Here is a 25,040-nt window from a genome sequence, read left to right on the forward strand (position 1 = left end):
GAAATCTAAAAGTACAGTGAAAGTTATAAAAACGTGCCTAGAGTGTATTTAATTAGGGTCTTTCTATTTCGCGGATTTTCACTTTTCGCGGGTGGGTCCGGAACATAACCCCCCCCGATGGAGGGGGGTTTACTGTATAGTGTTATATACATTTTCTACAAGAACACAGATTCTTTACTGCACAGCACAAACTTTTCTCTCTGTTTCTCAGATTCAAATCTCTTTTCCTCCACAATCATTCCTATTTTAGACATTAAGTAAACAAATAGTATAAATGAACATGCTGCTGCTCCTTCATTGTCCAATCATTAGGCAGGGATTGCACATCCTGGATCAAGCTGCGTTGCTACTGCAATGAAGACCCCGGACCTAGCTATGCTGCTCATCAAGGATGCCTGGATCATAAGACTGGCTGAGCAGTTTTACATTTTTAGAACCAAACTATTATTAGGGCTACAATTATCTGGATGAATGAGAACCTATAATACTATTTCATGCAGCCTTTTGTGAACTGTGAGGTCACCTTGTCCTCGGAGAAGGAATACCCATCATGTAACACGGCCGGATTATAGAAGGTGTCCAGGATGCTGAGCAGACATCGGCGGTCCCAAAGATCTGTAACACGGCCTCCATACACCACCTCCCCGGTCAGGTAATGGAGAGCCTTCCAGGGAATCTCACTGCGACCCTCAGTAAGCATCGCCAACATTTGTATAGAGACCTGCAAACACAGCCTGGGTTATATTACACATAACATAGATTTATATTAACAGGATATCCATGTCATTCTTTATTCTAGAATTTAACTAAAGGCAAAACTTTTTTTTTTGGATAGAGTGGAAGGGGATTAGAACCCCTGTCAGGTTTTTAATGCTGCCTGTGCCCCTGTTAGGGAGATTCACACTCTCTACTTGTCACTTATACAATTATCATCAGAAGTGAAATAAAATCTCACATTTGGGTTGTCTCCAGAACAGTAAGGCCCCTTTCACACTGTAAAGTTCGTCGGCGGACTCCTTTTATCTCAGCGGGGGATCGATCCGCCGATCCCCCGCTGAGCAGGCGGATGGCAGCTGTGTCTCTGCGCTGTGTGCGAAGACACAGCTATCAGGTCCCCACTGTTCTCTATGGGGAATCGGATGGGAACGGACCGTCTGTCTGTTCTCATCCGATCCGCTGGACAGATGGAAAATAGGGTTTCCATCTGTCCAGATTTGACGGACAGGATCGGATTGGATGTCAGCGGACATGTCTCCGCTGACATCCGATGCCCCATAGAGATGCATGGGGCATCCGTTCAGATCCGCCAAAAAAACAGACAGGCGGATCTGAACGGTCCGCCTGTGTGAAAGGGGCCTAACAGAGATGAAATCTTTCAATGGGGACACCAGTTCTGGTAGCCCTGGTGACAACCAAGGATTTCTTCACTTTGCAATAATTTTCTCCCACTTCCTGCTTTGGCTATGGGACAGGAAGTGAAGGGAAATCCTCCCAATGTAATAAAGATGAAAAAAAAAAAAAAAAACTGACAGGGCTAATAACCCTCCCTTACTCTATCCAAAATGGAAAAAACAAAAAGTTTTGCCTTCAGTTCTTCTTTAACAAAAGGTACAATATCTGTTACTGCAAGAGTCCCTGGTATATAAATCAGCCATCCTCGCCCACTCCAGTGTGACATTGTTTTGTAAAATGAATTAAACGCAGCACTGCTCAGATGCTTCTGTCAGATACATCAGCCACAAATATCGCCGCAAATGTTTCCCAGGGCCAAACATCAACATAGTGAATCACATAAAAAATGATCACAAAATGGCTTCAGCTGGCTCTCCACCCATAAGGAAAGCCCATCTAACATGTTTCACCCATATAGGGCCTAATCATAGAGCATATACTGTATATTAGAGTTGCACCAATACCCTTTTTTTATTGACTAGTACGAGTACCAATACTTTCGGCCAATTACTCGCTGATACCGAGTATTGATACTTTGCAGTGTGATTTGAGCCCATACAAAATGAATGGGCTCAAATCGCACTGCAAAGAACTGCATGCACTTTGAACTGGAATGCAGTGCGATTCCTGTCCAACTCACATGCGGTTTCCCCCACTGCTCTTGTGTGAACTCAGGCTACCCATAGGGATTTTAACCTGGGTTCACACAGGAGCAGTGCAGGAAACCACATGCGATTTGGACAGGAATTGCACCGCATTCCTGTTCAAATCACATACAATTCTTTTCAGTGTGATTTGAGCTCATTCATTTTGTATGGGCTCAAATCGCACCGCAAAGTATCAGTTTCCGTTATTGGGGCATTTTCACGAGTATGAGTGCATCCCTAATATATAATTAAGCCCTATACGGATGAAACATGTTAGAGGGGCTTTCCTTATTGGTGGAGAGTCAGCTGAAGCCGTTTTGTGTTCATTTGTTTTGAGATTCACTATATTGATGTGCGGACCTGGGAAACATTTACGGCAACATTGTTTTTTAGCTTTGTCTTATTGAAGGGTCATGAGGCTTCCCTCCTACTTCATCAGAAGTTGTCATGCTGCATGAGCTTTCCATTATCTCTCCAATCAAATAGATGACACTGCTGACATCACAGGGGGTGGAGACATACTGCAGGAGTAAATCCAACTGTTGTAAAGACACCTCTTATTTAAATATTTGATCTCTAGGAACCACTCATGCCCACTACCTTTTAACCCTCACCCCCTCTAACTAATCAATGAGTTAATAAAATAAAATGCCTTTTTTTTATCTTAATTCCGGCTCTAAGTCTTCTCCCTTCCTCAATGCAAAGTGGAAGGGTTCTACGTCTGGAGCCCACATCGCTGTCTGGGTGAGATGAACATTTCTCATTGGCTGTTCAGTAGTGGGGTCCAGAATACTGCAGTGGCATAACGAGGTCATGTAGGGTCAGCAACAAGACCAGTTAAAGGTCCTCCCAAAGTGCTGATCACCAACCTTTACCCCTGGAAGAGGCTTCACAAAGGGAAACAAGATGGCGAATCAAGTAAGTTAAATGGTGTTTTTAGCATACCTTTTTAATGGGTGGTGGGAGGAACCTCCACATCCAGTGTGGGCAAATGTATTAAACAGCAGCTGCTCAAGACAGTGAAGACTGCACTTGCTGTACACCGGAAAGGTGAATATGTAATATGGTATGTTCTTTTTTAGGCTGCCTTTTATTACATTTTGGTACTGTACTGGCATGATCACTTTAATGGAAAACTGAAATGTGTTTCCCAAGCAATGTCTGATTGGCTGATATAGGCAAAACTTGCAGCTTACAGTACTGTAAGTCACAGTGGATATAAAAAGTCTACACACCCCTGTTAAAATGTCATGTTTCTGTGATGTAAACAAATGTGACAAAGATAAATAATTTCAGAACATTTTTCACATTTAATGTGGCCTATAAACGGTACAACTCAATTAAAAAACAAACTGAAATATATATATTTTTTTTTGGGGGGGGTGGGGGGTAAAATAAAAAAAAACAAAATAAAAGTGTGCACACCCTTTTATAACTGGGAATGTAGCTGTGTTCAGAATTAGGCAATCACATTCAAACTCACGTTGAACAGGGGTCAGTACACACCTGCCATCATTTAAAGTGCCTCTAATTAACCCCAAATAAAGTTTAACTGTTCTACTAGGTCTTTCCTGACATTCGAATGCTACAGCAAAAGCCACGGTCTGCAGAGAGCTTCCAAAGAATCAGAGGGATCTCATTGTTAAAAGTTATCAGTCAGGAGAACGGTAAAAAAGAATTTCCAAGGCATTAGATATACCAGGGAACACAGTGAAGACAGTCATCATCAAGTGGAGAAGATATGGCACAAGAGTGACATTACCAAGATCTGGACATCCCTCCAAAATTGATGAAAAGTTGAGAAGAAATCTGGTCAGGGAGACTGCCAAGAGGCCTACAGCAACATTAAAGGAGCTGCAGGAATATCTGGCAAGTACTGGCTGTGTGGTACATGTGACAACAATGTCCCATATTCGTCATATGTCTGGGCTATGGGGTAGTGTGGCAAGGCGGAAGCCTTTTCTTACCAAGAAAAACATCCTAGCCTGGCTAAATTTAGCAAAAACACATCTTAAGTCTTCCAAAAGCATGTGGGAAAATGTGTTATAGTGTATATATTAAGGCTTACCTATAGGTACTATAAATATCTCCTAGACTTGCACTGTTTAGGAGATATTTACATCGCATGCAGCCAATGACGTCATTGGCACATGCACTATGAAGGAACAGCCGCCGTGCCATTTCTTCAGAGCCCTGTGCCATGACCGGCAGCTCTCATGCGCATGCGCGGGAGTGACGTCATGCGGCTTCAGCGAGTAGCACAGCCGGAGTCTGCCGACCCGGAAGAAAGACGGGTGATGATGGATGCGGCCTCCAGCGGGGACAACGCTGGCTTCGCCTTGCAGGTAAGTGTCACATAATATGCTAGTATGCATAGCACATTATGCATTTACTTTGCAGGTAAACAAAAAAAAAATTTCAAGACTTTACTTCCTTTTTATGGTCGGATGAAACCAAGGTTGAACTTTTTAGCCATAATTCCAAAAGATATGTTTGGCGCAAAAACAACACTGCACATCACCAAAAGAACACCATACCCACAGTGAAGCACAGTGGTGGCAGTATCATGCTTTGGGGCTGTTTTTCTATAGCTGGAACAGGGGCCTTAGACAAGGTAGAGGGAATTATGAACAGTTCCAAATATCAGTCAATATTGGCACAAAACCTTCAGGCTTCTGCTAGAAAGTTGAACATGAAGAGGAACTTCATCTTTCAGCATGACAACAACCCAAAGCATACATCCAAATCAATAAAGAAATGGCTTCACCAGAAGAAGATTAAAGTTTTGGAATGGCCCAGCCAGAGCCCAGACCTGAATCTGAATGAAAATCTGTGGGGTGATCTAAAGAGGGCTGTGCACAGGAGATGCCTTTGCAATCTGACAGGTTAGGAGTGTTTTTGCAAAGAAAAGTGGGCAAATATTGCCAAGTCAAGATGTGCCATGATGATAGACTCATACTCGTACCACCAGTGCTGTAAAAAAAATCAGGTGCTTCAACAAAGTATTAGTTTAAAGGTGTGCACACTTATGCAACCATATTATTTTAGTTTATTATTTTTACTTCCCTCTATCTAAAAGATTTCAGTTTATTGTTCAACTGAGTTGTACCGTTTATAGGTCACATTAAAGGTAGAAAAAGTTCTGAAATTATTTATCTTTGTCTCATTTTTTTACATTACAAAAACCTGACATTTTACCAGGGGTGTGTAGACTTTTTAGATCCACTGTATGTGTATACAAAAAGAAGCGAGTACAGACCTCCAGGTCAGAAGAAGTGAACTCGTAGGGAATATTCCAGCCCAGTGCCCCGTATTTTCGCCTCTCATTTAACACAGAGTGGAAGAGGCATAGACTGAAGAGCAGCTTTTTCCAGGGCTGTCCATGGTTCTCCTTCCCAAACGTCTTCTCGGTTATTAGTCCAGTTCCACTATTGTCGAACGTCTGCAGCATTTTCCCTTTCAAACCCATAGGGGGCTCTACAGCCATCTACCAGAAAACAGAAGAAACATTAAAACAAAACCCCAGGAACAGCTAAACATGCAGTTGGAATAAATATATGTGAACTATTTAATCTGTCAGAATAGTAGTTGTAAATCTGTTCAGCCAGTCTTGTAATTCTGATTCTCCTGCCTCACTGCATAGCCAGCAGGGTGACACCACTGTTCACTATTGTAGTTTTGTAGATGTCTGCATCACTTGTCTACTTTTTGGGCTATAAAAAGTGATCATTTTGTTTAAGTCTCGCATGTTCCCCTTTCTCCTCATTCACATGAGATTTTACTCACAGCTGTGACAGGAATCCAGCGTATTCCTGCCGCTGCTTTTACAGGTATATGTTAATAGTGGAAGCTGCTCAGCCTTTATAAAACCATGACAGGGTGACAGCGGCAATTTAATTGCACATGCAGAGATTACCTGCAGTTAGGGACAGATGACAGTCCCTGGATGCAAGCAGATGGCGTCCAGGAATGACCATCTTTCCCTAACGTTGGTAATCTCTCCATGTGCGATTACATCTGAACACGCACGGACAGCTGCTGCTGCCAACTATTCGCATCTATCTGTGAATCCAGCCACAGGATTACACCGCATTCTTGCCACAGCTGTCAGTAGAATACAGTGTGAATAAGGCCTCAGATGCCCAAGACTAGAGTGTAATTTATGCAATTTTATGATTGGATTATGTGAGTGTAATTATTGGAGTTTTAATAAATGTGATGTTATATAACGGTATTACACTAGTGGAGGTTATTCCTTTTTACAAATGTCCGCACTCTGCCGGCGGACTCTTTGCTGCTCAGCGGGGGATCCATACACTGATCCCCGCTGAGTAGGCAGGTGACAGCTCCGTCTCCACTCTGTGTGCGGAGAGGGAGGTGTCAGAGCCCCGCTGCTCTCTATGGGGGAATTGGATGAGAGATCCCAGGGACGGATAAGAAAATAGGGTTTCCATCCGTCCGAATTTCACGGAGAGGATCGGATGCGGATGGATGCGGACATGTCTCCGCTTACATCCGCTGCCCCATAGGGATGCATGGGGCATCCGATCAGATCCGCCTAAAAAACTGACAGGCGGATCTGATCGGATCGCTCCTGTGAAAGAGGCCTTACATCGGTGAGGAGGAGACAGTGAGAGGATCGCACATCAACCTAAGTGATTTGGACAAATCATTTATATGATCTTGGCCTTGTCCATGAGAGTGGAGAGACTGAGACATGAGAGTGGAAAAAGTGGAATTTTGTTCTGTGAGTGGTTCATTTATCAGGAGTGTGATTACACATCGGTGGTGGCGTGTGAGGTGTTCCTGTAATTTCACATTGGGTTACCATGGTCTCTTCCAGAATATGCTACTCACATGTATCTTCAAGTTTGTTGATGAACTTTTTTAACTACTTTATGGAATTTAATTTATGATTTTGGATTGTCATATTATGCTACTGATTTCCCTTACGTGTAATTTGGAATACTCAGTTGCATGTTGGATTTCTATTTTATGATATATGTGTTTGTTGAAGTAGCAGCAGTAATATTATCAGTATTTAAGGTTTATCCAAGTGCAGGGGATAACTATATGGTATTACATCAATTTAATTTTGTTTCGTTGCATTCGTAATGAAATTCGTTTAGCTTATTCTTTTTTCAACTGGATTCAATTTTTTCCAATGGATTCAAAGTATTTATATTCAAATAATAAAATATTGAATTTGAATTTCAATTATTTTTATTCTATTCTATATTAGTATTTTTTTCTATTCTATTCTTTTATTTTTATTCTATTCTAATCTATTATTTTTTTTCTATTCTATTCTTTTCTATTATATTTTATTCTATTCTATAAAGCAGCCTAAGTAGGAGTCATCATCTTATTTCACTTTTATACCTTACTTGCAATGTTTCAATTTCAAATTCATTTTCGAATTCTAGTTCAGAAAATTTGTTTTGTTATCATTTATTTCTGATTCGTTGAAATTTGGTACTATTGTGATTCGGATACATCCGAATCTCCAAAGAATGCAAATTTCATCCGAGTTTTGATTTGTAACTAAATTAATTGCACATGTCTACCCAAGACCCCCCTCCCCCTCTCCAGCCCTCAGTGCTTGAAAACATGTTAGACTGGCAGCACTATGCACTGCCACAGAATTTAAATAACTCACAGGAATGAACTTCACACTCTCTGCCATGCAGCTGATGGTTGGAGGATTGGGAATGGTATACAATGTTCTTAAAAATTTTAATTTTAAGTGCTATTTTTTCCATATATATATATATATATATATATTTTATTCAAAAATATAATGCTAAATTCTATTTTGACTGTTGGCCCAATCCACCTCTCCCTGTCTGGACTACTTGTAAGTCTATACATTATGGCTGCACTGCATTCATGTGATTGTTACCTTGCCCGATGAATTGTAACCTGCTGTTTTGTCCTCTGAGTTGAAGTGTACCTCAGCTTTTTTTTGTAATTTTGTACAAGTCCAATAAAAACGCTTTTGATAAAAAAATAAATAAATAAATATATATATATATATATATATATATATATATATATATAGCATCTGGCATACTGGATTGGTGGCTAGTACCGCTGTGCAGCACAGAGTGCAGGGAATCACTTCCTAACAGGGACAGTATCTGCATAGGATTTGCACATTTGTGTGTGTTTTCGATGGGTGCTCCAGTTTCCTCCCTGGCTCTTCCTACACCAGCTCTAACGGGAGTGTATTCATGTTGAGACATCAAGCTGTTTAATGAATAGTTCAGTCTCACCTTGAAACCCTTTTGAAGAATGGACACTGGAAACAACCGGTCTGATTTGGAGCTCAGCCACAGTCTAAACTGAGGATCTATAGATTGACTCTGCTGCTCGAATCTGTGAAGAAAACAGCCACAAATCAGCGGAGTGCAGCTTGTCATAGATTGTGCTTTTTAAACAAATAAGATATATAGGTCATACACAATCCATTATGGACTCCAAGTGGTCCTAACATCATTTGCATTTGTTGTAACTTAAGTAACATATTAGTTAGTCAGGTATTTATTACCTATCACAGAGATCATGATACTCCCCCTGACAATGCCTTTATCTGCTTTTCTCTCCCAAAGGACGGAGCCATCTTTTTTTTTTTTTTAAGCATCTTTAACATCCACTTTCTGGACTGAGATATTGGTAGCAAAATGACCAAATTCTGTAAATCCTGGTACCTGTGAATTTTTTGGCAGCGTTCACGAACGTCTGACATAGATTAGCCCTCACCTTGTTACTTGCTAGATGTACAGTGTATAGCCTAGGTCAGGGATATGGAAACGCTGGTACTCCAGCTGTTGCAGAACCACAAGTCCCATTTATTCTCCCTGTAGAAGAGACGTCTGAGGGGGGACATGATAGCAATTTATAAATATCTTAATGGGGATCCCAGCTTAGAAAAAAAAGCTGTTCATTCGAAGGGATTGCATGAGGACTCGAGGGCATACAATGCGATTAGAGGAGAAGCGTTTTAACCACAGGCAACGTGGGGGGTTCTTTACTGTTAGGGCTACAAGATTGTGGAATTCTCTACCACAAGAGGTGGTTTCTGCGGGTAGTATGGTGGCTTTCAAAAGACTCTTAGACTTACATCTCAAGGATCAGAACATTCAGGGGTATGTGAGATGAGTACAGCCACACACACCTACACAGGTTGAACTGGATGGACTATTGTCTTTATTCAACCTCACCTACTATGTAACTATGTAACTATGTAATGATGCATAGCAAGACTCTGACAGTCGTAAGCATGACACCCAGAGGCATGATGGGAGTTGTAGTTTTGAAACAGCTGGATGGCCACAGTTTGCATATCCCTGGCCTAGGTGATCATTTGGTGAGAGGAGATTGCAGAAATGCTGTCTACTGCCTGCAGCAAACTGGTGACATAATTTCAGCCTAGACAAGTCACTTGACTGGAGCATTAGGGTGGCTTTTTTACTGATAAATGGTGGTGCTTTTCAGAAAAATTATACTGTTTCTGTATGTTGTGACACATCAGGAGTTTATTTATGCAAACATGTAAAGTTTGGTCCACTTTAAGTTCCAGTTGATAAGGAGTAATATGAGTACATTCCTTTATAGCACTATATTTTAGTGTCATTTATAATAAAGAATAGACTTACCCCTCCACAATTTCCCTCAGCCTGGGCATAAAGGAAGCAGCAAGGTGGCAGTTTTGCAGGAACACCCAATGTCCTTTCAGCCTCTTGGATTTGTTGATCAGTTCTTCCGCCTTCACCCCCTGACCGCGGCCCAGAGAGATCATGTCCAGGTGCAGCGTGTTCCCTCGGGTCTCCAGTGCTAGGCGCTCCAGGTCACCAACAGGGTCACTACCTGTTATGATGTATTGTGTGAAAGTTAGATGCATCCCTCTAGCTACAAACCTAATAAAGCCAGACTGATTTTGTTTTGGATGAAGAAAGAAAGGGTTAGACCTTCTGTCAGGCTTGTTTTTTTACAGGTTAGAGTCGGGGGCAATGTCAAGCATCACTGTCAAGTTTAAAGATTACACTCAGGGTGTGATTAAAACTACTTTCTGGTATGTTCACAGGTACGATATGAAGGTCAGACAGGGAAGACACTGGGAGAACAACATACAAATATTGGATTTCACTGGGAGAAGCTTTCCTCATTCCAGAAACTTCTACTGGTAAATATGACATTTTTTATTATGTTAGTTAATTGTTACAGTGCCTTGAAAAAGTAATTATACCCCTTGAAATTTTCCACATTTTCTCATGTTACAACACAAAATATAAATGTATTTTATTGGGATTTTATGTGATTGACCAACACAAAGTGTCACATAATTGTGAAGTGGAAGGAAAATGATAAATGGTTTTCAAACTTTTTTACAAATAAATATCTGAAAAGTGTGGCGTACATTTGCATTCAGCCCCGTTTACGCTGATACCCCTAACTAAAATATAGAGGAACCAACTGCCTTCAGAAGTCACCTAATTAGTAAATAGAGTCCACCTGTGTGTAGATTAATTTCACTATAAATACAGCTGTTCTATGAGGCCCTCAGAGGTTTGCTAGAGAACCTTAGTGAACAAACAGCATCATGAAGGCCAAGGAACACACCAAACAGATCAGGGATAAAAGTTGTGGAGAAATTAAAGCAGGGTTAGGTTATAAAAAAAATATCCCAAGCTTTGAACATCTCACATCTCAACATCTTCGCTGTTCAATCCATTATCCGAAAATGGAAAGAGTATGGCACAACTGCAAATCTACCAGGACATGGCCATCCACCTAAACTGACAGGCTGGGCAAGGAGAGGATAATTCAGAGAAGCAGCCAAGAAGCCAATGGTAACTCTGGAGGAGCTGCAGAGATCCACAGCTCAGGTGGGAGAATCTGTCCACAGGACAACTATTAGTCGTGCACTCCACAAATGTGGCCTTTATGGAAGAGTGGCAAAAAGAAAGCCATTGTAGAAAGAAAGCCATAGGAAGTCCTGTTTGCAGTTTGCGAGAAGCCATGTGGTTGACAGAGCAAACATGTGGAAGAAGGTGCTCTGGTCAGATGAGACCAAAATTTAACTTTTTGGCCTAAAAGCAAAAGGCTATAAGTGGGGGAAAACTAACACTGCTGATCACCATAAACACACCATCCCCACCGTGAAACATGGTGGTGGCAGCATCATGTCGTGAGGATATCTTTCTTCAGAAGGGACAGGGAAGCTGGTCAGAGTTGATGGGAAGATGGATGGAGCCAAATACAGGGCAATCTTAGAAGAAAACCTGTTTGAGTCTGCAAAAGACTTGAGACTGGGGTAGAGGTTCACCTTCCAGCAAGACAACAACCCTAAACAAACAGCCAGAGCTACAATTAGCTTAGGTCAAAGCATATTCATGTGTTCGAATGGCCCAGTCACAGTGCAGACCTAAATCCAATTGAGAATCTGTAACAAGACTTGAAAATTGCTGTTCACAGACACTCTCCATCCAATCTAAAAGAGCTTGAGCTATTTTGCAAAGAAGAAGGGGCAAAAATGTCACTCTCTAGTCTAGATGTGCAAAGCTGGTAGAGACATCCCCAAAAAGACTTGCAGCTGTAATTGCAGCGAAAGGTGGTTCTACAAAGTATTGAACTCAGGGGGGCTGAATACAAATGCACGCCGCAGTTTTCAGATGTTTGTAAAGAAATTTGAAAACCATTTATTTTCCTTTCACTTCACAATTATTTGCCACTTTGTGTTGGTCTATCACATAAAATCCAATAATAAAATACATCTACGTTTTTGGTTGTAACATGACAAAATGTGGAAAAGGGGTATGAATACTTTTTCAAGGCACTGCACATATGTACTATCGCCGCAAATGCCAGGATGGAATTTATATCAGTGACAGTAGATGGTAATGGCACAAAATTTACAGGTAAATGTTGAAATATATTTTTTTATATATTTTTTTTTGGGGGGGGGGGGGGGTCTCTGGGGACATTACTGTGAAGGGGGCTGAAAACACTGATGTGAAGGGTGAACTGATATGATGGAGACTGATGTAAAGGGAGGGGATTGTATTATGCAGGGGGGACTGAGGACACTGATGTAAGAATGGGATTGTGATATAAGAGGAGCGGGGCTGTGATGTGAAAGATTCGAGTTATCCCACAAACATGCAATTCAGACCTTTGCTGGAGGAAAATTTTACTGATCAGACTCCAGTGAATTTTCATTCAATACTCCCATTCTAGAATGGTGAAATAATACATTTCCTTCAAAGGGATTTATCATAACTGTATAAAAGATGAACTACTCACCAGAAGAGAGTATGAAGATAATTGGGGAAGTGTTGCTGGTTTCCTCTAGGGCTTGTTTCAGATTAATTGCACTGCTCTGAACATATTCTTTACCCATCTTCTCAATGATAAACTCCTGGATGGCGTTGATTAAACATTCTGGACGGAGGATTTTGATCTAAAAACACGGAGATCCATTTGAGTTTATTTTATGACTTAGGGCAGGTGGAAACTGACACTTAGAAGGCATTTTGACTATCACCTGCTGTGCATGGCAGAGCAAAGGACCTCAACAGGACCATATGCCTGCACAGGAGGTGTGCCAGGTGTGCCTGTGTACACCCTAATCATTATGTGCAGTGTGTTTACTATGCTTCAGTTTGCGAATGAACACAAAGCCACTCAGCACAGAGCACTTCCCATTCATTCATTGCCACTTGCAACTGAAGCTGTAGAGAAAGGCATGTGTGTTTGAGTTTTGAGGTGCACACCCTAATGCAATAGGCTGCGCACACCTATGAACAAGGCACTGCTTTACTGAAATGAGCTGTGCTCAGCAGCTATGCCAAGTGTGAACTCTATAGGTGGTAAAGAGGAGTGACAGCTTATGGAGGGCTATAGACTGCCTATGGATCAGTGTTGTTCAGTGCAGCGCTGTCACATAGGAGTATGTCACATGCTTCTCCATACCTGGAAGTACAGGATTTTTCATTTAGCTCCTGGCTCTAAATGGAATGTCTAGGGAGTGAAAGAAGTTGTGGTGCTAGGAAAGAGGGGATTCAAGTAAACCTGTTGCTTGAATCGACGAAGTACAATTTTACATTATGCACAAACATTATTTTACCTGTGGAATGGCTCATCCCAATATAACAATTTGGAAGCTACACTATATTGTCAAAAGTATTGGGACGCCTGTCTTTACACACACATGAACATTAATGTCATCCCAGTCTTAGTCCGTAGGGTTCAATATTGAGTTAGCCCACCCTTTACAGCTATAACAGCTTCAACTCTTCTGGGAAGGCTGTCCACAAGGTTTAGGAGTGTGTCTATGGGAATGTTTGACCATTCTTCCAGAAGCGGATTTGTGAGGTCAGGCACTGATATTGGACAAGAAGGCCTGGCTCGCATTCTCCGCTCTAAAGCATTCCAAAGGTGTTCTATCGGGTTGTGCAGGCCAGTCAAGTTCCTTCACCCCAAACTTCGCCACAAACCCCATTCATGTCTTTATGGACCTTGTTTGTGCACTGGTGCCATGTTGGAACAGGAGGGGGCCATCCCCAAACTGCTCCCACAAAGTTGGGAGCATGAAATTGTCCAAAATGTCTTGGTATGTTGACGCCTTAAGAGTTCCCTTCTCTGGAACTAAGGGGCCAACCCCTGAAAAACAACCCCCCACCATATTTCCCCTCCACCAAATGCTTTGAACCAGGAACTTGACTAGCCTACACAGAGTCCTGACCTCAACCCGACAGAACACCTTTGGGATGAATTAGACCAGAGACTGCGAGCCAGGCCTTCTCGCCCAACATCAGTGTCTGACCTCACAAATGTGCTTCTAGAAGAATGGTCAAACATTCCCATAGACACACTCCTAAACCGTGTGGACAGCCTTCCCAGAAGAGTTGAAGCTGTTATAGCTGCAAAGGGTGGGCCAACATAATTACTGAACCCTACAGACTAAGACTGGGATGCCATTAAAGGTCACATGCGTGTAAAGGCAGACGTCCCAATACTTTTGAAAATATAATGCCTATACTCAACAAAGTATCGCAACCTTGTGATGAAAATAAAATTGCACAATTTTATTGAGGTATCCCACATTTCTGTTACAAAGGATTTATTGAAGGTTTTTTCTTTTTTTTTTGTTCAGGAAAATACAAATAAACTGCATTCAAAAAGCAGCAACTGTGTGAAGTTACTCAAATAACAATATAGTAAGGCATTCACAAGATAAGGTATTTTTTTTAGTAGCAAAGGCACTAACAATGAAAATTAGCGAAGTGGCAAAGATAGTCATAAAGAATTCAAAAGTGATATTCCAAATATGGGGGAGTTTGCTCTTCGCTTGCTAGGCTGGTCACTTTGTTGGACTACTAAAAAAAGAAAACAGTTATGCTACTAAAAGTGAGAAAGGGAAAAAAGGGAGGAGGGAGGATGGGGGAATGAGAACACTTGCCTGGGAAAAAGAAAAAAAACAAAGGAAGGAAGAAGAAACCCGAGTAGTCCAACCAGTAGGCCTCAGCAATCTTTATGGAGGTAGGTTATAGAGGTATCCCACAACTCTAAAGGTGAATATAGATCTCAGGCAAAGGTGCGATGTGCAGAGACAATCCAACCATTGGCCGAAGCTTTCCTCTCAAGCTTGGTGCATAACAATGTCTGTCAGGATAGTCCAAGCATATTGGTAATGGATTGAGGAGAAAAGACTAGCAGGAAACATCTTCAATGCCAGGATATCTTAGGATAAACAATTGCTATTGGTAAAGTTTTTGACACCTGTCCAAGTAATCAAACAGTCCTAGACTAAAAGGAAGATCCAACATATCCTCTACTTCTAAAGCGCTGTGTCCAAAACAGAGTTTTATCGGGAGTTCCGCTTTAAGGCTACTTATTTACTGGATATATACAGTGCCTTGAAAAAGCATTCATACCCCTTGAAAGTTCCCACATTTTGTCCTGTTACAACCAAAAACCTAAATGTGTTTTATTGGATTTTATGTGATAGGCCAGCACAAAGTAGGGCATAATTGTGCAGTGAAAGTAAAATGATAAATGTTTTTCAAAATGTATTTACAAATAACTATCTGAAAAGTGTCGCATGCCCCCCTGAGTCAATACTTTGTAGAACCACCTTTCCCTGCGATTACAGCTGCAAGTCTTTCTGGAGATGTCTCTACCAGCTTTGCACATCTAGATGGAGAGCGTCTGTGAACAGAAATTTTCTTGCCACAGGTTCTCAATTGGATTTAGGTCTGGACTTTGGCCTATTCTCACAGATGAATATGCTTTGATCAAAACCATGCCATTGTAGCTCTGGCTGTATGTTTAGGGTCATTGTTCTGCTGGAAGGTGAACCTCCACCCCAATTTCAAGTCTGTTGCAGACTCTAACAGGTTTTCTTCTAAGATTGCCCTAAATTTGGCTCCATCCATCTTCCTATCAATTCTGACCAGCTTCCCAGTCCCTGCTGAAGAAAAGTATCCCCACAACATGATGCTGCTACCACCATGTTTCACAGTGGGGATGGTGTGTCCATGATGGTGTGCAGTGCTAGTTTTCCACCACACATAGCGTTTTGCTTTTAGGCCAAAAAGTTCAATTTTGGTCCCATCTGACCAGAGCACCTTCTTCCACATGTTTGCTGTGTCCCTCATATGGCTTCTCGCAAACTGCAAATGGGACTTCATATGGCTTTCTTTCAACAATGGCTTTCTTCTTGTCACTCTTCCATAAAGGCCAGATTTGTGGAGTGCATGACTAATAATTGTCCTGTGGACAGATTCTTCCACCTCAGCTTTGGATCTCTGCAGCTCCTCCAGAGTTACCATGGGCTTCTTGCCTGCTTCTCTGATGAATGCTTTCCTTGCCCGGCCTGTCAGTTTAGGTGACGGCCATGTCTTGGTAGGTTTGCAGTTATGCCATTCTTGGATGATGAATTAAACTGTGCTCTGTGAGATGTTTAAAGCTCGGGACATTTTTTTTATAACCTAACCCTGCGTTCACAACTTTATACCTGAACTGTCTGGTGTGTTCCTTGGCCTTCATGATGCTGTTTGTTCACTAAGGTTCTCTAACAAACCTCTGAGGGCTTCACAGAACAGCTGTAGTTATACTGAAATTAAATTACACACAGGTGGACTCTATTTACTAAGTCACTTCTGAAGGCAATTTGTTCCTTTAGAGTTTAGAAAGGGGTATCAGAGTAAACGGGGCTGAATACAAATGCACTCCACACTTTTCAGATATTTGTTTGTAGTAAATATTGAAAACCATTTAAAACGTTCCTTCTAATTCACAATTATTTGACACTTTGTGTTGGTCTATCGCATACAACCCCAATAAAATACATTTATGTTTTTGGTAGTAACATGACAATGTGGAAAATTTCAAAGGGTATGAATACTTTTTGAAGGCACTGTAACAATTAACTAACATAATAGATCATTTAATATTTACCAGTATAAGTTTCTGGAATGAGGAAAGCTTCTCCCAGTGAAATCCAATATTTGTATGATGTTCTCCCAGGTCCCCAGTGTCTTCTCTGTCTGACCTTTGTGTCGTACCTGTGAACACACCAGAAAGGAGTTTTAATCAACAGCTAAACATCTGTCTACAGCTCTGCTAAACTATACTAAGGGCTCTTTCACATGGTCCGCCTCCGTAGGCGGATCCGTGCTGCTCAGCGGGGATCGATCCGCTGATCCCCGCTGAGCCGGCGGATGACAGCTCCGTCTCCGCTTGCAGTGCGGAGAGGGAGGTGTCACAGCCCCCGCTGCTCTCTATGGGGGATCAGATGAGAGTGGACCGCCTGTCCGCTCTCATCCGATTCCTGAATTGATGGAAAAATAGGGTTTCCATCCGTCCAAATTTCACAGACAGGATTGGATACGGATGGCAGCGGGTGTCAGCGGAGGTGACAGGCGGATCTGATCGGATCGCCCGTGTGAAAGAGCCCTTAGACAGTGCGGAGGATCCAGTGACAGGTGGGCAGCGCACAGCAGGAGGATGAATCGAATCTTCAGGATGGGGAGCGAGAGGTTGGCAAACATGTCTCTACTGTTTTTTTTACCAACCACTAGCTTCACTTTCATGAATGAACACAGTAAGTGATCAGTACTGGACTTCTAATGGTTAACTAGTAAATATCATTAAAGTGATTCTAAGGCTCCATGCACACTGGTGTTTTTTTTCAGCTCCTTGAGCAGAAAAAAAATTGTTTTTGTAGAGTTACTTGGAGTGTCCTGGGCAAAGCGACGTGGGTATATGTCTCTCGCTCTCATCAGCAGGGAAGCCGATGCATGTGTCAGGTGGCTCTGATTGCCGCCTGACACCCACGATCGTTCCCCGCTGAGAGAGAACAGTCAGCTGTTGTAAACACAGCCGACTGTCCTTCTCCCTGCAATGATCATAGAGCTCATGTGATCCTTCAATATAGGATCACATGTCTCTATGGTCATTTTAGAAACCCCACCCCCCCCACAGTTAGAATCACTCCCCTAGGCTCACATTTAACCCCTTTATCACCCATAATGTTAACCCCTTCCCTGCCAGTGTCATTACAGTAACAGTGCATATTTCTAGCACCGATTACTGTATTATTGTCACTGGTACACCCAAAAGTGTCCAAAATGTCAGTTAGGGGTCTGATCTGTCTGCCGCAATGTCGCAGTCCTGCAAAAAATCGCAGATTGCCGCCATTACTAGTAAAAAAAAACAATAAAAATGACATAAATCTTTCCCGTAGTTTGTAGACGTGATCACTTTTGCGCAAACCAATCAAAATACGCTTATGGCGATTTTTACCAAAAATATGTAGCAGAGACAAATTGGCCTAAAATGTTAAAAAATGTTGATTCTTTAATTTTTTTTTTGACAATGTTATATAGCAGAATGTGAAAAATATTGTTTTTTTTTTTTTTCCAAAATTGTTGCTCCTTTTTTTGTTTATAACACAAAAAATAAAAATCACACAGGTATTCAAATACCACCAAAAGAAAGTTCTAATAGTGGGAAAAAAAGGACGTCAATTTTATTTGGGTACAGCATTGCACGACCACGCAATTGTCAGTTAAAGTAACACAGTGCCGAATCGCAAAATAGGGCCTGGTCATTAAGGGGGCAAATCCTTCCGGTCTTAAAGTGGTTAAACGCTCCTAAAACACTGCTAATATGCTACTACAAAAAGCTATTACCAACGTTTTTTATCCAGCATTTTTTTTAGCTTAAAAAAACAGCTAGTGTGCATGGAGCCATAACAAACATGTAAGCCCTAATCCTCCTCTTCTGGGGTCTGCTGCCAGCGCTCACAGCAACCTCTGCCTTCTGACTGTGGCTTGCTATGAGGGCACACATGCAGGCTCAATCCTGAGCTGTACTGCGTCTGACACACACAGTGCGACTCAGCCCTACCCTCCTCTGTTCACAGGATTTGATTGACATCAGCAGGAACCAATGGCTCCCGCTGCTGCCAAGCCTCCTGTGAGAGAGGGGAGGGGAAGAATAGCGCTGATGCAGGCGGGCACAGTATTGGATTGAGATCAGGCTCAGATAAGTATTTGAGGAGGGGCTGGGGGGAGCTGACATTGAAAGGTTTTTTTTAACCTTAATGTGGAGAATTCGTTAAGGTAAAAAATATTTTGCCATTATATCAACTTTAACTGCTTCCCAACCACCCGCCGCCTTTTTACTGCGACAGGGTGGCCCTCCTGTGCAAACTGACCTAGACCTACATCGGTCGCGTGCGAGAAACTAGGGGGCAAGCGCGAGCTGCCGCCAGCACGCTCCCGCCCCCACTCGGCAGCAGGGATGCTGATGCAGCGGGCAGGCGGCTCCGATTGCCGCCTGACACCCGCGATCGCTCCCCGCTGAGAGAGAAGAACGATCAGCTGTTGTAAACACAGCTGACCGTCCTTCTCCCTGCAATTATCATAGAGCCCCTGTGATCCTTCTATATAGGATCACATGCCTCTATGGTCATTTGAGAAGCCATACCCCCCCCCCCACAGTTAGAATCACTCCCCTAGGCTCACATTTAACCCCTTGATCACCCACAGCGTTAACTCAATGGCATTATTACAGTAACAGTGCATATTTTTAGCACTGATTACTGTAGTAATGTCACTGGTTCCCCCAAAAGTGTCAGTTAGGGGTCCGATCTGTCCGCCGCAATGTCGCAGTCCCACAAAAAATCGCAGATTGCCACCATTACTAGTAAAAAAAAAAAAATGACATACATCTTTCCCGTAGTTAGTAGATGCAATAACTTTTGCGCAAACCACTCAAAATACGCTTATTGTGATTTTTTTTTTTACCAAAAATATGTAGCAAAAAACAAATGTTAAAAAATTTTGATTTTTAATTTTTTTTTGAGAATGACATAGATATAGCAGAATGTGAAAAATATATATATATATATATTTTTTTTTTTTAAATTGTCATTCTTTTTTTTGTTTATAGCGCAAAAAATAAAAATTGCACAGGTGATCAAATACCACCAAAAGAAAGCTCTATTTGTGGGAAAAAAAAGGACATCAATTTTATTTAGGTGCAGCATTGCACAACCGCGCAATTGTCTGTTAAAGTAACACAGTGCCAAATCGCAAAATAGGGCCTTGTCATTAAGGGGGCAAATGCTTCCAGTCTTAAAGTGGTTAACTGACATGTTTACTGGAAATATACATTTCACCATCAGGAAATGACATGATACTTAAGGTCTAATTTGTTGGATTGCTGTTTCATGCCAACCAAATACAGTGTTAAAGTTCATATATCTCTCCTGTTAGTTATATTGGTTTCTTTTTTTTCCCCTTAATTTTGTTGCTTGCACATCATTTTGCCAATCACATCCCACAGAAGCCTGTGTACATAACTGGCACAAGAACTGCTTGTAAAGACCAATCAGAATTTGAATGTATATATATCCACAGAACACTGGCTATAATTGGTTATATACTCCAGCGGGTTGGTGCGGCATTGTTTACCTTCCTGTAACGAGAGGTCCTCTCCTCTATAGGGGCTCCTGAGGAACTCATACAAGTTGTTGCTGTTGTAGAACTCCTTCCACTGCTGGTCACTGGATAGCAGAGAGTCACAGAGAGCAGAGAATGGCTCCAGGTAGTGTGTCAGATACTCACACTGCCTCCAGGTGGAGCCAGAGAGCCACTGTGGGATGTCAGGTGCTGCAGAGTCATCTGAAACAATGGGGACAACAACTTAAAAAAATGCAGGTAAAAACACAGAAAAATCAAGTATTTTAAATTCTTTTTTTCATGTTTAATTTCTTTCCCTAATTGATTTTCTATTGACTTGCAATGTGCCTATGTACTTTGACTGCTTCAGGAGGAATTAATGACCTAGCACAGCCCTTTCTCCCCTTTCTGGGAGTGTCTTATTACTGTCTCTGCTGGCCCAGCTCCCTTACCCTTTTATGTAGATGACAGGGGAAGAGTGACAGGAAATAGAAAGGAGTGTCACTCCAGTGAGAGTCTGCTGGGACTGCTGACATGACATCCAAGATGGCAGCCCACAGCAGTGTTCTCAGGGAGGCGTTTATAAGTAAATAACATGCTTAAAATACATTTAATGCACATATATTCTCATGAGAAGATTGTTGTTGAAATTACTGGTTTGGCGAAAGGGTCTTTTTAGGTTATAGTACTATGTTACAATGAATAGCGGAACTCCCTTCCATATCTTCCTAAACAACACATACAGTACATTTTTACTAAAAAAGGGCAGCTGCACAGGCTGTTCAGGGTCCATAGTGGTCACATACCATACGATAACCATGTTATATTGGTGTAGATATTTTACCAACAATTTGATGCTTTGTCACAAAACATTTGTTACATTGATTTTTTTTTGGCACATGATATTGCAACTATCTGCCTCTCTCAGGCCCCGCAATCGTTCCTGAGAGAGGCAGAATGGCGGTCTGCCTATGTAAACAAAGCAGATCACCGCTCTGACAGGAGAGAAGATAGAGATCTTGTGTTCCTGGTATGCAGGAACATGGATCTCTGTCTTCCCCCAGTCAGAGCAACCCCCACACAGTTAGAAAGCGCCCCCTAGGGACACATTTAACCCTTTGATCGCCCCTGGTGTTAACCCTTCCCTGCCAGTGTCATTAGTACAGTAAGGGCTCTTTCACACGGTCCGCCTCCGTAGGCGGATCCGTGCTGCTCAGCAGGGATCGATCCGCCGATCCCCGCTGAGCCGGCGGATGACAGCTCCGTCTCTGCTTGCAGTGCGGAGAGGGAGGTGTCACAGCTCCCGCTGCTCTCTATGGGGGATCGGATGAGAGCGGACCGCCTGTCCGCTCTCATCCGATCCGATCCGATCCCTAAACGGATGGAAAAATAGGGTTTCCATCCGTCCAGATTTCACGGACAGGATCGGATACAGATGGCAGCGGGTGTCAGCGGAGGTGTCTCCGCTGACATCCGCTGCCCCATAGAGCTGCATGGAGGATCCGATCAGATCCGCCTAAAAAACTGACAGGCGGATCTGATCGGACCGCCCGTGTGAAAGAGCCCTAACAGTGCATATCTTTAGCACTGATCACTGTAATAATGTCGCTGGTCCCCAAAATAGAGTCAGTTAGGTGTCCGATTTGTCCGCAGCAATGTCCCAGTCCCACTAAAAATTGCTGATCGTCGCCATTACTAGTAGAAAAATAAATCAATAAAAATGCCATAAAAATATCCCATCGTTTGTAGACACAATAACTTTTGCACAAACCAATTAATATATGCTTATTGAGATTTTTTTTACCAAAAAATTTGTAGCAGAATACATATTGGCCTAAATTGATGAAGAAATTCGATTTTTTTTTACATTTTTTTATTGGATGTGTTTTATAGCAGAAAGTAAAAAATATAGTTTTTCTTTTACAAATTGTCGCTCTTTGTTTGTTTATAGCGCAAAAAATAAAATTTGCAGAGGCGATCAAATGATCAAATACCCCCAAAAGAAAGCTCTATTTGTGGGGAAAAAAGGACATCGATTTTATTTGTTATTGCATTCGTTAAAAAAATAGTACCAATGTGCTTTGGGGGTCCAAAAGGCCCCCTTTATTTGGACTTCCATATTATGGATAAACTAGATATACGCACTTTGGGGAGTGTGAGGTGCAGAGTCTAAACACAACCACCAGATCTTCATCAGAGCACCCCACAACAAGTGATGGACTTAACTGGTGGGTGTACCAGTCATTGGCCCAGGGAGGTTCACCTTCTCTATTTGTAATGTCTAACAAATGTGCATCTTCTAATGGGAACACCTGCTCCAGTTAGCGCCCATTCACACTGGCGCGACACGACTTGCTGGGGCGACCTGTGAAGTGCACCGCGACCTCGGCGCGACTTGCACGGACTTCATATCATTGAAGTCAATGCAAGTCGCCTCCAGGTCGCCCCAAAGTAGTACAGGACCCTTTTTCTAAGTCGGAGCGACTTGTGTCGCTCCTATTAGAACGGGTCCTGTACTATTCAATGGCGAGCGACCCACCGCGACTTGTCAGGCGACCAAGTCGCCTGACAAGTCGCGCTAGTGTGAATGGGGTCTTAAAAAAAATTCAAAGAAGCTGATGTCACAGAAATGTTTTTTTCTAATTCCTTGTAGTGTCTCTGGGACAGGCAGTGAAAAGAAATCTTCCCAATGGGACACAAACCGCAATGAACGCCTGACAGGTGTTTTAAACATTCCCCTCTCTATCCGAAACTGAAAAAATATTCAATACAAATAAACTTTACGCAGTTTGTGTGGAGTTTTTTCCTTTAGGTAGAATACATCAGGAAGCACATGTATGAAGTAGCACATATGTGAAAAGGAAAGAATATGAGATTGCGGTACCACTGTCTCCTGCAGAGTCTTTTCTGTACATGAAGTTAGTCAGCAGCACTGAGTTCAGGAAGAAATTCCACTCAGAATGTGGTAGGAACCCCAAAGGACCTGGAAGATCCTCACTGCCATTCCTCATGATGTTCACAACCAGCAGGAAGGAGAAGCAGAGCTTGTGTTCTGTGAAGAGGGACGATGACACTATCTACAGGGAAAAAAAAGAAAACAAAGCTTCAGAATTCTCAATGCTACAACTGCTGAATTTCTGACTCAATTAAACATGTATTAAACACATTTATATTTGTCTTCATTCTTAGGTAGCTTACTTTGTAGAGCAAGAAATTGACTTACTCAAATTTGCAGACCAATCGCCTGCCTTGTTTTCCTACACATGAACAGGCTATAATATATCCATTGTGCACAGTAGGAAATGTGTAAAAAAATCAGTTTATTGCCATATGTGACACAGGTGTGTTTAACCACTTGCTGACTGTCTCACATATATTTACTGCGGCAGGTCGGCTCTATTGCGTAAAATCACCTACCTGTATGTCATTTATGCAATAGCCACTAGAGGATGCCAGCTGCCGCCAGAGGCACGATCGCATGCAAATTGGACAGAGTAGGAGCCAATCAGTGGGTACGGCGGACCCGGAATCCGCTGGACCCGTGATCGTTCCTGACAGAGGCAGAACGGTAGTCTGCCTATGTAAACAAGGCAGATCGCCATTTTGACGGGAGAGAAGATGGAGATCTTGTGTTCCTGCTAAGCAGGAACACGAATCTCTGTCTTCCCCCAGTCAGAGCAATCCCCACACAGAAAGCACTCCCTAGGGACACATTTAACCCTTTGATCGCCCCTGATGTTAACCCCTTCCCTGCAAGTGTCATAGTACAGTAACAGTGCATATTTTTAGCACTGATCACTGTAATAATGTCACTGGTCCCCAAAATAGTGTCAGTTAGGTATTCGATTTGTCCGCAGCAATGTCATAGCCCCACTAAAACTTCCTGATCGCTGCCATTACTAGTGAAAAAATAAATAAATAAAAATGCCATAAAAATACCCCATAGATTGTAGACGCGATAACGTTTGCGCAAACCAATTAATATACGCTTATTGGGATTTTTTTTTTTACCAAAAATGTGTAGAAGAATACATATTGGCCGAAATTGATGAAGAAATTTGATTTTTTACATTTTTTTTAATTGGATGTGTTTATAGTAGAAAGTAAAAAATTAAGTTTTTTTTTTTTCCCCACAATTGTCGCTCTTTGTTTGTTTATAGCACGAAAGAAAAAAAAACAAAAAAAAAAACGCAGAGGTGATCAAATACCACCAAAAGAAAGCTCTATTTGTGGGGAAAAAAGGACATATTTTTTTTTTTTTTTGTGTACAGCATCGCATGATTGTGCAATTGTTAGTTAAAATAACGCAGTGCCATATTGCAAAAAAAAAGGCCAGGTCATGAGGGCTGAAATGGTTAATGAGTAGGAGTGAATGGAGCAGTACCTCTAGCTCCCACATGGCAACAAATACCACTTCTACAGCTGACACTCAGGTACCTTAGGGATCTGCATGAGCCCACTGGGTTAAGATAATAAATAATATGTTAAAATGGTTGACTTAAGGCCCGTACACACGTAGCAATTGTCGGCCGTAAATATTCGATTGTCGGCTTGTTAGTATGATGCTTCCGACAACCAACTGCAACTTTTCGGCCGAACAGAATCGGGTGTGCAGGCTATAAAGTTTCTGTTGGCCGTCACCAGAACGGCCAATTGTTCGCCAGTCAGTACAGAATTCGGCCGACAAACAGAAGATGAGCAAGACTGGGCATGCTCGGAGAAGAAAAAACACACGGAAAGTTAACCATCACATGACATCAATTCTGCAGTCGGCTGCTGTTGGCCGACAAAATTCGTGTGCAGTCTTTAGCACTTTTCAACCGACAGGACAGCCCTGGACAAAAGACGGCCGATCATTCGGCTGACATTTGGTACGTGTGTACGGGGCTTAAGTCTCCCTGCAGCCTTACAAATGTATCAGAAAGTTTAAGGCAGGTAATTCACACCTTATAGGGAATACGCTGTA

General features: G+C 42.1%; 1 protein-coding gene across 1 annotated transcript in view; it reads right to left on the reverse strand.

Annotated features, from left to right (window-relative positions):
* Positions 1-25,040, reverse strand: part of DNAH14 (dynein axonemal heavy chain 14) — a gene marked incomplete at its 3' end in the record, with an annotated part of 442,814 nt that overhangs the window by 33,488 nt on the left and 384,286 nt on the right. The window contains exons 71-78 of the mRNA XM_082252323.1: positions 22,959-23,151; positions 20,087-20,296; positions 16,563-16,669; positions 12,405-12,561; positions 9,758-9,968; positions 8,375-8,477; positions 5,359-5,586; positions 524-721 (exon numbers count right to left, since the gene is read on the reverse strand). Of these exons, the coding sequence (XP_082108449.1) occupies positions 524-721; positions 5,359-5,586; positions 8,375-8,477; positions 9,758-9,968; positions 12,405-12,561; positions 16,563-16,669; positions 20,087-20,296; positions 22,959-23,151 (1,407 nt within the window). The remainder of the gene's footprint in view (positions 1-523; positions 722-5,358; positions 5,587-8,374; positions 8,478-9,757; positions 9,969-12,404; positions 12,562-16,562; positions 16,670-20,086; positions 20,297-22,958; positions 23,152-25,040) is intronic.

This window comes from Pelophylax lessonae (genome assembly GCF_965119305.1).
Source record: "Pelophylax lessonae genome assembly, chromosome: 3".
Taxonomy (NCBI): domain Eukaryota; kingdom Metazoa; phylum Chordata; class Amphibia; order Anura; family Ranidae; genus Pelophylax; species Pelophylax lessonae.